The sequence below is a fragment of the Phyllostomus hastatus genome, unplaced genomic scaffold, assembly GCF_019186645.2.
Source record: "Phyllostomus hastatus isolate PE091 unplaced genomic scaffold, TTU_PhHast_1.1 phas_contig_40, whole genome shotgun sequence".
NCBI lineage: Eukaryota > Metazoa > Chordata > Mammalia > Chiroptera > Phyllostomidae > Phyllostomus > Phyllostomus hastatus.
In genome coordinates, this window is record NW_025333872.1 from 50,132,472 (window position 1) to 50,143,758 (window position 11,287).

Consider the following 11,287-nt stretch of genomic DNA (forward strand, 5'->3'; position numbering starts at 1 on the left):
TCACTCCGCGGGCGGAGGACGCACGTCGGGGCACTGCTCCCTGGCTCGCGCGCGACTAGAGCTCTGTCGCTTGCGCCCTGCAGAGGACCCTGCGCGTCCAAGCGCCTGCCCGGCACCGCGGCAGCAATGAATGGAGCCTCCCGAGCTCCGGCCACCAGCGTGAGTGCCGATTGCTGCATCCCGGCAGGCCTGCGCCTCGGGCCGGTGCCCGGAACCTTCAGGCTGGGCAAGTACCTGTCAGACCGCAGGGAACCCGGGCCCAAGAAAAAGGTATTAGCCATCCCGACCTTCGACCCCGGTCGTTCGCCTCCCTGTTACCTGGCTCAGGAAAGGGTTAGATAGGGTAGATAGGAGAGGTGTGATTGAGTCTTTCGTTACCTGCTGACTGTGCCAGGTGGAAAGGGACTCTGATTATTTCCCACGAGTAGCATTAATTGAGAGCTGAACTGGACCGGGCTGAGGGAAGAGGACGCAGCTGAGAGGGGACATCACCCAGTAGGGGTGCACGGGGCTCTTTGCGTGCCGTGACCACTCGGAACTCGCGGTCTCCCCGCAGCTCTGAGGTCTCAGCAGAGGCGCGCCTGGCTCTGGCCTCTGCAAAGGCTGCTTTCCACTGTTTTACAATGGTCAAGCCGTTGAGGGCTTTTCTTATTTCCATTTTTCAATATGCTAATTTGAGGCTTAAATTACCTTAACATAATTTAATATTAACTCCGAAATAAATAACCCTTGGGAAACTCTCAGTTCCTAGAACCTTCCCAGATTTCTCTTTCCGCGGATGTCTGCTTGTGGGTTTGGGGTAAATGGATAGAGGGTGGTGAGATAGGTAGTGACTTGGACGTGGGCTCCGTGGGCGAGGATTCGGGCTCCTGCAGCAGGGCTCTGAGTGCCCAGGGTCGCACCTGGGGGACGTCAGCGGCAAACCCGCCAGCTCTGACTACCCAAACAGCTTTGTGACACCAGACCCGAGAGGGTTTTCAAGGTTCCCGCCCGCCCTCAAGCTCCCCAACTCGCACAGTTGGGCGAACAGCCACAGGGAAATGAAGGTGGTGTGGGGGTGTAGGCTGGGAAAGGACCCTAGTTTTGGCTTGCCGTTGGCTGGACCTTTCTTGTAAGAAATTGTTCCGGTGCTCAGTCAGGAGTATCGGCATCTGGCTGCTCACGCAAGCGTCATCTCATCTGCGGTTTAAAAGCCGGGTTCGCCGCGCACTACTCCTTTAAATGCGCTTTAATTGCTTTAAAATGGTCAGCTTGCGGCCGCTTTGTTCAAACGTTTTCGCTGCCGGGGTCTTCAGCACCTCCATGAGGTGTAGGGAGATTGGGGGTGGGGGACACGAGAGGGGTTGGGGGACACTTTGGGTTCTGGCACTGACTTCAAAACGTCACTACCTTGGTAACTGTGCTGCTCTCAGATCCGCAAGAGAGAGAACTGGAGTGGGGGTAGGGGATGTGTTGGTACAAGGTGCGCCCAGATGAGGGGGGGCGGTGGGAGGTGCCCCCACCCCTCCTGTTGCCAGGTGGGGCGAGCTGGGGTACTGTTTTGTTAGACAGCCTCTCCTCTTCCTTCCCCTCCCAAGAAAGGGTTTCAAGTAATTACCCTGCTCCCAGCAGCCCGCAGCGGTCTGGTCTAAGCTAACACAACCATTTTCTTGAGTCGGTCGGGTGGGAGGGGGGTGGGTAATTTCCTCTGGGTTGTGGGCCTGGCTGTGGCGCAGGGAAGAACGACCACTGCTTGTGTTGCAGGTGCGCATGGTGAGAGGGGAGCTTGTGGACGAGTCGGGGGGCTCCCCTCTGGAGTGGATAGGGTTAATCCGGGCAGCCAGGAACCCCCAGGAACAGACTCTGGAAGCTATTGCAGACTTACCCGGAGGACAGGTACTATGGGTTTCCCGCTGCCAGTTCCATCTACCTGACCTTCACCGAGGTGACCACCAATACTAAAAGCAAAGCGCTTTAGTTCCAACTCTCACTTAAACGTCCCAGCAACCCTATAATGTACATATCATTATTTCCCCTGCCTGGATAACGAGGGAAGTGAGGCTCAGAGAAGTCCAATAGGTTTTCCAAGGTCACACAGCATCAGTGCAGGGATTCGAAACTTTCCCTCTTAGTTTTTTTTTTTTTTGATCAATTACCCAGGGAATGACAGCAAGCTGTCCTGTTTCTTGCGTCCCAGATCTTCTACCGAGCACTGCGAGATGTCCAGCCAGGGGAGGAGCTGACTGTGTGGTATTCCAACTCCTTGGCTCAGTGGTTTGACATCCCCACAATTGCAACTCCGACGCACGACGAGAAAGGTATCCCCACTTAGAGGGCCTTTGGACCACAGTGGGTGGGCAAGCCTGCAGCTCACCTCTACTCTTTTAGGGCCCCAGACTTAAAAAGCCTTTCTGTTGCTCTGTGTAAAATTGAATTCACTGTTCCCGTCTGTGTGGGCAGAGAGGTGATGTCACCCACTACCTCCTTAAAGTCAACAGTAAATGATAACAGCAACAATAATAATCAGGCTGTCTATGGCAGGAGGAAAATACTCTTTATGAACTTCATGGGAGTCATCCTTTCCTATTGCATATCCAATTAAGAATCAATAAAGAAGCCGTGACTTATTATTAGAGTAATCACATCATGAGCTCCAGGAAGCATAACAAACTTGGAATGCTTTCAGAAGGTGTGGGGGGGGGGCATCTCTTCTGAGCTGGTTGGAAGGAGAGTAATGTACTTCTACAGCATTTTAGAAGCATTACGGTACTTACAGCTGGTCAGTTGGCAAGTCCTGAGTCCCTTCCATTTAAATGGTATTTATGCACTTCCTCTTCCCTACTTAAATTGAATTTGGTATGTATCCCAGTTTCTTCTCAGATTTATTTGATCCCTTCCAAAGCCAAGAGAGGATTTATGCAAATTAAGGTGCAGTAACTAAAGAGAAAAACATTTTCAAAACCTTCCCAAAACACTGAAGAACACTTCCTGTGGAATAAAGCTGGGAAGTGCTAAAGTAGTTGAGATCCTCAGACTCCCATTTAATGCCTCCATGACTTTTTGCCTTGCCAATTGTTTGTTTATCTGTAATTTCCCCTAAAGATAGTTAATATTTAAAGTCAATATTATAAGTGCTGTGAAATATTTTAGTATGCTTTCCTCCTGAATTGCCTGCTCAGTCTCATTGCTTTACAAATAGGGTTAAAGAAAGTAATACAAATGTGGGAATTAAGAAACACTTCATGAACAAGGCAGAATAAGTTTATTTAGAACAATGAATCACTGCAAAGTACCACTGTCTTCTGTAAATTAATTTTATTGACTTTTTGGGTAGATTTATATGCACAGTATTTATAAAAAGTATCCTAAAGTAATTTGTTACTTGCATTACATTATAGTAAATACTTGTGTCAATTTTTTCTAGCAAAAGAGAAACATGCCAAAAGCCCCATAGCGAAGAACGATTCTTAGAACTACTGGCCTTTAAGGGGCCAGTCATCTCCGCACAGAACACTCTCACTTAGGCACTCTCAACTAGTATACAGGCAACTTGTTTGAGTGATAGCCTTCATGTTTTCATTTCAGTCAACTGAACTTAAAACATCATATGGTAACAGATGTCAAAATTGACACCATTTTCCTTTTGTGGAACATATGGGTTATTTTGAACCCTGACTTTCCCACATTTGAGATGCTTGAAATCTTGACGACCTTAGGGTTACTTGAAGGAAAGGAGGCGAGGTCACTTATGACATGTGTTTGAGACATTGGGCATTGGTTGGATTTCAGTCCAGACAACATGTCAGTTGGTTAGGATAAACTGAAAAAGACACATTGAAACTGAAAACACATCTGCTTGAATCTTAAAAAGAAGAAGAAATAAGTAGGGATGACTGCTATTCTTCCAGTATTCACTAATTTCAGTGGATTTCAATTCCAGAGTGAGACCGAAGAAAGTGCTGACCCATTGTTTTAGGAACAAAGCCTACCTGGCTTTGCACTGAGCTGAGTCATTCTGGAGCAGCCTCTGAAAACTTCTTTTTTAAAAAGTGGTGATGAGAAGGGGCACTGAACTTAGGAGAAGGGAGGTTATTATTTAAAATATTAAATCAGTATACTCACCAAGAGAATCCAGGCCTCTTCCCTCTTTTCTTTAAGATTTATTTTACATAAATGTTCAATACAAGGTAACAAAAATATTGAAATAATTTTATCCAAGTCTTCTATAAACAATTAGGATGGGACCTAATAGGCAAAACCTTCCCCTCCTTTTTTTCTGTCTGCTTTCCCTGTGGCTTCAGCTGGAATAAACTACTTCCTACTTGAATTTTCACTTTAGTTACCTGGGGGCTACTACTTGCTTTATGTAAAGCTAGAAGTAGAATACACAAAGGGAGGAAGAGCTGCAATTTTGCTCTGTTGCCCCACTGTTGCTCTGTAGTAGTGTTTAGAAGTTTGAGCTGCTTGTGTGCATGGAGGGAAAATTTAGCTTCTCCATTAAATTTAATGAGACTGACACTTACTTTGAATACTTCATTATGGCTCAACTAACTTGGTTTCTTTTTTTTTACAGAAATCCTTCCCTTCACTATTATCAACAAACCACAACATTAAAAAAAAACACCCAATTGCAAATCGCTGTTCTCTGTAATACAACCTTTTTGAGTGAATATTAACTTCCACAATGTGAAACTGTTTCATACACATTTCTCTTTGATTGAGTTCACAGATCCTGGCAAAATGAGAAACAACTAATGTTAATAATATTACACACAAACAAAAAATGTTTGACACACACAATACTTATACAGATTCCGGTAGAGAATTGTTCACTTATTACAAGTTGATTATCTATATCTACATCACTTCAATATATTCATGTAATAAAAATAAACTATATATCTTTCCCAAAGACTTTACTAAGGTTGGATTTGTGTAGCTATCTAAGAATTAATTAATTAAAAACTGACAACATAATGCAATATCATTCTTTAGTTTTTAGAATATCAGGACACAGGCATTTTTATTTCCTCCCATCAAATTAAATAGGGTTAAAGAGGAAATAAAGATACAAATAATTTTGAAGAATACCAAATCATAGTCCCTATGTGGTCCTTCAGTTGGTCACAGTCCAGGAAAAACTCAGGCAAAGTGTTCAAGGCTGGGAGGGGGTGGGAAGGGTGGATAGTGGACATAAAAGACATTGTTCTATGAAAAGGAATGATTACATATGGCCCATACATACAGGATATTGTCTCGCCGGGTAATGAGGAGCTCACGACTATTAGATTGGCCTTTGTTCAGTTTATCCAAACTCCTTGACATACGCCAGCCACTTATTCTGCAAACGCCAACAGATGGGCCCAGGCCCAGCACAGGCTCAACACTTGATTTAAAGCAACAGCTGCTCTCTGCTCTGTCTCTTCCCTGGCCAGCCTGCCTGAGCTCTGCTCTCCCAGCGAAGATCTGCTCCGAAGGCCCGAAGGCCCGGAGGAAGTCTTCGTTGGAAAGGCCAGATCACCCCTCTTAGCTTCTAAGTAACCCCAGATGATGCAGATGGTGATAAAGTTGATCATTTGGGGACTTCTCGGGGTTCTTGCTATAGTGAGGCTACCGAACTCAGTTATTCCCGGGAACCAAGAATACTGCTTCTTCCCATACCTCTGGTCAAAACCTGTGTTTTGCCTTAGTGGCACTGACGCTTTCTTTCTTGCATGTTCACCTTTCACGGGGTCGCTTTTCTACTCTTTTCTCGCTCAGGGGAGGAGCGCTACATTTGCTGGTACTGCTGGAGGACGTTTAGATACCCCAACAGCCTTAAGGCGCATCTACGTTTCCACTGCGTGCTCAGCAGCGGCGCGGGGCGCGCCTACCTGCACCAAGAGCACGGGTCTCGCCAAGGCGCTGGCGCTGCCGCTGCCGCTGCCGCGGATGGCCTTGGCCTCTCTCCGAAACCCCAGGTGCCGGACTTCGCCGCGGCCACCCCGGCGGGCACTCTGCGGCCCCACCTGCAGGCCCCACTGCCTGTCCAGGCCTGCGGATCCAGGGAGAGCATCAAGCGCGAGGCCTCTTCTGCGCCCTCGGCCACCTCGCCGCCCTTCTCCAAGTGGGGGCTGTCCAAGAAGAGCAAGGAACATCTTGACCGCGCCCTGGACGTGAGCGGGGCCGCCCGGGGAAACGGCCACTTTCTGGGCATCGTAGGTGGCTCCCCAGCAGGGGGAGGCGGCCTGGCCTTATATCCCGGTGTGCGCTCGGCTTTCAAGCCCGCGGGTTTGGCTAGGACGGCGGCGACAGCGCAGGGCGACGCCTACCGGGAGGAGGGCGGTGGCAAATCGGGGACCGGCCTACTGGGAGGGGGTCGGGCGGGAGGGCGCCCCGGAAGCAGGGAGAACGCGGCGGCGGGAGGCGCGGGCCAACACCAGCACCACCACGCTCACCACCACCACCACCACCACCACCACCCGAAGTGCCTGCTCGCGGGGAATCCGCCTCTGCCTCCTCCGCCTGGTTTGCCCTGCTCTGGGGCGCTGCGCGGCTTCCCTCTGCTCCCTGGCCCCCCGGAAGAGGCGTCTGCCTTCAAGCACGTGGAACGCGCCCCGCCCGCCGCTGCCACACCGCCTGGAGCGCGTTTCGCACAGCTCCCTCCGGCGACTGGCCTGCACCTCGAGCGATGCGCGCTGCCGGGCCTCGACGCAAGTGGGCTCAAAGCCTATCCGGGTAGCGAGTGCAGCCACCTGCCCGCCGTGATGCCGGCCTTTACTGTCTATAACGGGGAGCTACTGTATGGCTCAACGGCCGCCGCCGCCTATTACCCGCTCAAACTGCACTTCGGTGGGCTGCTTAAATATCCGGAGTCCATCTCCTATTTCAGCGGGCCCGCGGCGGCTGCGGCGGCGGCGGCCACGCTGAGCCCCGTGGAGCTAGGCTCCCTGACCAGCATCGACCGGGAGATTGCCATGCACACTCAGCAGCTCTCCGAGATGGCGGCTGGGAAAGGCCGCGGCCGCCTGGACGCAGGGACACTGCCACCCGCCGTCGTGGCTTCGGGTGGCGGGGGGAGTGGCGGCAGCGGGGGCGGCAGCGCCGGCAAGCCCAAGACCGGCCACCTGTGCCTCTACTGCGGCAAGCTGTACTCACGCAAGTACGGGCTCAAGATCCACATGCGGACGCACACGGGCTACAAGCCGCTCAAGTGCAAAGTGTGCCTGCGGCCCTTTGGCGACCCCAGCAATCTCAACAAGCACATCCGGCTGCACGCAGAGGGCAACACGCCCTACCGCTGCGAGTACTGCGGCAAGGTGCTGGTGCGGCGCCGAGACCTGGAGCGCCACGTTAAGTCCCGCCACCCAGGCCAGAACCTGCTCGCCAAGGCAGGCAACGGTCCAGGCACAGAGCCTGACTACCCCCGGGACCCCGGGGAGCCCAAGAGCGACAACGACAGTGACGTGGACGTCTGCTTCACCGACGACCAGAGCGGCCCTGAAGCCGGGGGTGGAGGAGAGCGCGTCTCCTAACCATTCTTGCCGAGAAGGGGTGTGTGTGGGGCGCGTGGACACAGAACTGGGGGTTCTGTACTGGAAGTAGAGAAGCTCTTGGTGGTGAGAAGGACCCTGTTGACAAAGTCGTTTTTATTTTGGCGGGGCGCCAGACTTTGCGACAGTGAAAGGTGCCGGGACCGGTGCTGAAACGCAGAGCAAAGGTTCAGAGGTGGCTTAAAGAAACCTGGCATCCCGGGGAGCCTGCGGGCCTGGGTCCTCGCGCTCGAGGACGCTGCGGATAGGCTTCCCCACGAACGCCCAGGCCGTCTGCTCTCGAGGTTAGGATCACATTAACGTGAACGTTGCTGGCGCCCTGGAGGGTGTCCACTTTAACTGTCACGTATTTTAAAATTGTTCTTTTCTGTGGAGGAAATTGTGCCTTTTGAAACGATGTTTTGTGGGTGTCTTTTACATTAGCATTTCACTGCGTAGGCAAAACAGTAGTCACAATTGGATAGATGTGGCATCCACACACTTGTCTCAGTTTCATCTGTTCAAAGACTGCGCCTTGCCGCATTGAATATATAGTGGTAGCAGGTGTACAAATTGGTCAAGTTGCAATTATTTATAAGAGAATAATGACAAATGTAAAATATCTAAAGCATGAATTTAAGAACACACAATATATAATTTTAAAGAAAATGTCCTATTTGGTAGAGTACAAATGTGATGTCTGTTTTATAATAATGATGTACAGTGGATTCAGTATTTTGGTCTTGGTTCCAGTTTGTGCAATCTTTAATAAAGATTAAGATACAAATGAGACTTGTTTACTTAATGATTTAAACAGATTCTTTACAGAAATAGTTTAGTATGAACACAATGTGAGAGGAGATGCCATAAATCATAGGACACTTGAATTATTTGATTTTTCATAAAATAAATGTTAAGTAGTGTTGTGATAAGGAAATATACCATTTTCAATATGTGCATTTCATGGGCTCCTAGATAGCAGGCAGGAAAATTATTTTCTGGAACCATTGTTAATCATACTAAGTGTCTTCATGTTTCTGGAAATAAGCTAATGACCTTCAAGAAAAATCACACATTTCTTGTCAAAAAGAATTATGGAACTGTAGAATCACTATTTCTTGTTATGTGCCCGTTTGACAGAACTGAAAAACCAGGGAAACTTGCTCAGTACCTTTTGTGATATACACACTTTTTAACATTCATACAACAAATACTAAATGAGGATCTATTTTTATTGGAGGTGCTGATCTATTCACTCTACATAGGCTTTTTCTCCTTCTTGGAAGAACAACCTCATGCTGTGGTATGGGTCCTATTTTACAGAAGAAAATAAATATACTCTTCAAGGTCACTGGAAGGCCCATAGTTAGAACAGCAATATTAGAAGCAGTGACTTTATCTAAGGATATTAAAATTAATGCTAGCTAATGGAAGATATAATTTTGTGGGTTAAAATTGGAAAGTACTCTTTCCCCTTTCTCCCCTCCCCCCCCACCTTCACCCCCCCCCCACACACACACACTCTGGGGAGGATTACTCTGCAGTTTTACTGAAAGCGGAGTAGTAGTCATTTCCTCAGCTAAGGACAGGTACCGTAAGAGCACTGCAGCCAGGGCTCTTCCCAGAAGATGGTGGGGAGATTCTAATAAGTCAGTGAAGGTTCTGGATATGCTTCTGATGATTTCGTCAGTTAAATGCCCTGTATTTTTGGACTCTCTGAGCACTGCAGCCATCTTCACCATGCTGGCTCCCAGTTGGGAACATGGCCTCAACCACTGGGTGGCTGGCAGGGGTCTTTCTGACTCATCATGGCAGGAGGCATGATTGGGAGGGAGGGCATCTGTTTTAGTGGTGATCAGTAAAATGATTTCTTCTATGAGAAAACTTTTGCTGGGAATAATTGGTTTCTTATTTATATTTAGTTATTTTAAATGTTAATTGACCAGAAGATGTTTTGCTTTGCAAAAGGAAGCCTAAAGAGAATTAAAAATATGTGGATTAACATGTACATATGGTGACAATAATACTACATTTATTTTTTATTTTTAAAGACCTCACTTATTTTTAGAGAGAGGGAGAGGGAGGGAGAAAGGGAGAGAAAAATTGATGCGTGAGAGAAACATTGGTTGGTTACCTCTCACACACTCCCAACTGGGGACCTGGTCTGCATTCCACTCATGTGCCCTGACTGGGAATCCAACCCTCAACCTTTTGTTTCACAGGCCAGCACTCAATCCACTGAGCCAGGGCTAATAATACATTTATTCAGGACCTACTTTGTTCCAGATCCTTATGCTATTTGCGATTCTTTTCTTCTCTACAGATGATTGTGGGCTTGCACCATCAGGTTCAGATAGCTTTGCCACACAGAACTGGAAGTGAACCCAAGCATCTGCCAGTTCAGCCTGGCCTCCAGGGGCCCAGGGCTCCTCACTAACTGCTTAGTATCATGGTTCTGCCATTTGAAGCAATTATTGCTTAAAACCAAATCTACTCTTACAGATTGGAAAACTTTTTCTGGAATCAGATAGTGTAAAACACAAGGAAAGTAGGAAGGGCTGTCCACATTTGAAACGTGGGAAAAATTAAAATATTTTATTTTATTTTTTAATGCTTCATGAGTTTGTGTGTCATCCTTGTGCAGAAGCCATGCTAATCTTCCCTGTACTGTTCCAATTTCAGTATACGCACTGCTGAAGTGAGCACAGTGAAAGTTTTTATCAGCTTTAAAAGTCATATTTTTGTCTCCCATTTCCTAACTCAGCACTAAGTCCTCTAACTCTTGTTGTTGTGTGAAAATAGACTCTAAAGAAATAAGTTAAAAATAGTTTAGTAAAAGGAAATACACTTAAAATTGACAAAGACTTTATAAAACAAACAAAAACAACAGCCCCCAGTCTTCTGTTTTCCTCTTTGTAAATTGATACCTGTATGATATAAAAAACGAAAATTGAACACAGATCTAAAAGACTCTTAATTGCAGGTCATTTGTGGTTCCCCACAGGTTGCATCATATAACGTGTACATGTCCATCGATGTGCACATCCTCATACTTAATTAATACAATTATTTATTTCAATGGCAAAGTCAAATCAGTGATATACAATCAATACAAGTGATATAAGCAACAATATCACTTATTTCAAGTGGCTCAGATGAACAGTTGAATTAGTGTTTCTCAGATTATTTCTTTCAATCTCCTATCTTCTTTCCCCCACCCTCACTCTCAACCCTCAATCCTTCTCATCCTGATGACCACAACTAACTTTGAGGGTTGTGCTAAAGCCACTGGAAGTTTCTGAGATTTTAACTGAATATTTTGTGCCAAAGGATTTTTTTAAAGGAGGATTCATGCCTTTTAGAAGTGAAAGACACTAGATAGTTTGTGCCTAGCTAATTTGGATATTAAAATGCTTTGCTAACCTAAATAAACCAGATAGAGGTGAGTTACAGGCTTGCCTCCATTACTTACTCATTTGACATCTCAGGCCAATTTCTTCATTGCCTTAAGTTCCTAACCTGTAAAACAGGGTGAAATAAACAACAAGGTAGTTTTAAAGATTGTAAAGTTGTAAAGATTCTAAGCAGTTTACCTGCTTAGAATCAAACACGATGAATATTAAGTTCTCAAACAATGCTGTGAGAGTAGACTGCAGGAGGAGGAAGGGGGAAAAGGAGAGAAGGAAGGAAGAGAAGAAGTGAGAAAGAGAGCAGCGATAGAAAGAGACTCAGAGATAAACTTTATAAAATGAAGAGGGAGGAGGAGAGAGAGAGGAGAAGAGAGGGAAGGGAAAGGA

General features: G+C 47.2%; 1 protein-coding gene and 1 non-coding gene across 2 annotated transcripts; one reads left to right on the forward strand and one right to left on the reverse strand.

The window, feature by feature from the left end:
* Positions 1–126: 126 nt before the first annotated feature.
* On the forward strand, positions 127–8,163 carry PRDM13 (PR/SET domain 13). Its single transcript, XM_045843821.1, has 4 exons — positions 127–270; positions 1,744–1,875; positions 2,177–2,297; positions 5,740–8,163. Exons 1-4 carry the CDS (start codon positions 127–129, stop codon positions 7,491–7,493), a joined length of 2,151 nt encoding a protein of 716 aa, XP_045699777.1. The 3' UTR covers positions 7,494–8,163.
* A 1,926-nt stretch (positions 8,164–10,089) lies between these two features.
* LOC123822378 lies at positions 10,090–10,196 on the reverse strand. The gene has a single exon (XR_006786329.1). It is a non-coding gene; the product is annotated as a U6 spliceosomal RNA (small nuclear RNA).
* Positions 10,197–11,287: the final 1,091 nt, after the last annotated feature.

What these genes read in the sequence shown, in the direction of transcription:
- PRDM13 (XM_045843821.1), top strand. Translation starts at nt 127, where the DNA reads ATGAATGGAGCCTCCCGAGCTCCGGCCACCAGCGTGAGTGCCGATTGC. An exon ending in CAGACTTACCCGGAGGACAG is followed by an intron (nt 1,876 to 2,176) that starts GTACTATGGGTT and finishes CTTGCGTCCCAG; the next exon opens with ATCTTCTACCGAGCACTGCG. An exon ending in TCCGACGCACGACGAGAAAG is followed by an intron (nt 2,298 to 5,739) that starts GTATCCCCACTT and finishes TTTCTCGCTCAG; the next exon opens with GGGAGGAGCGCTACATTTGC.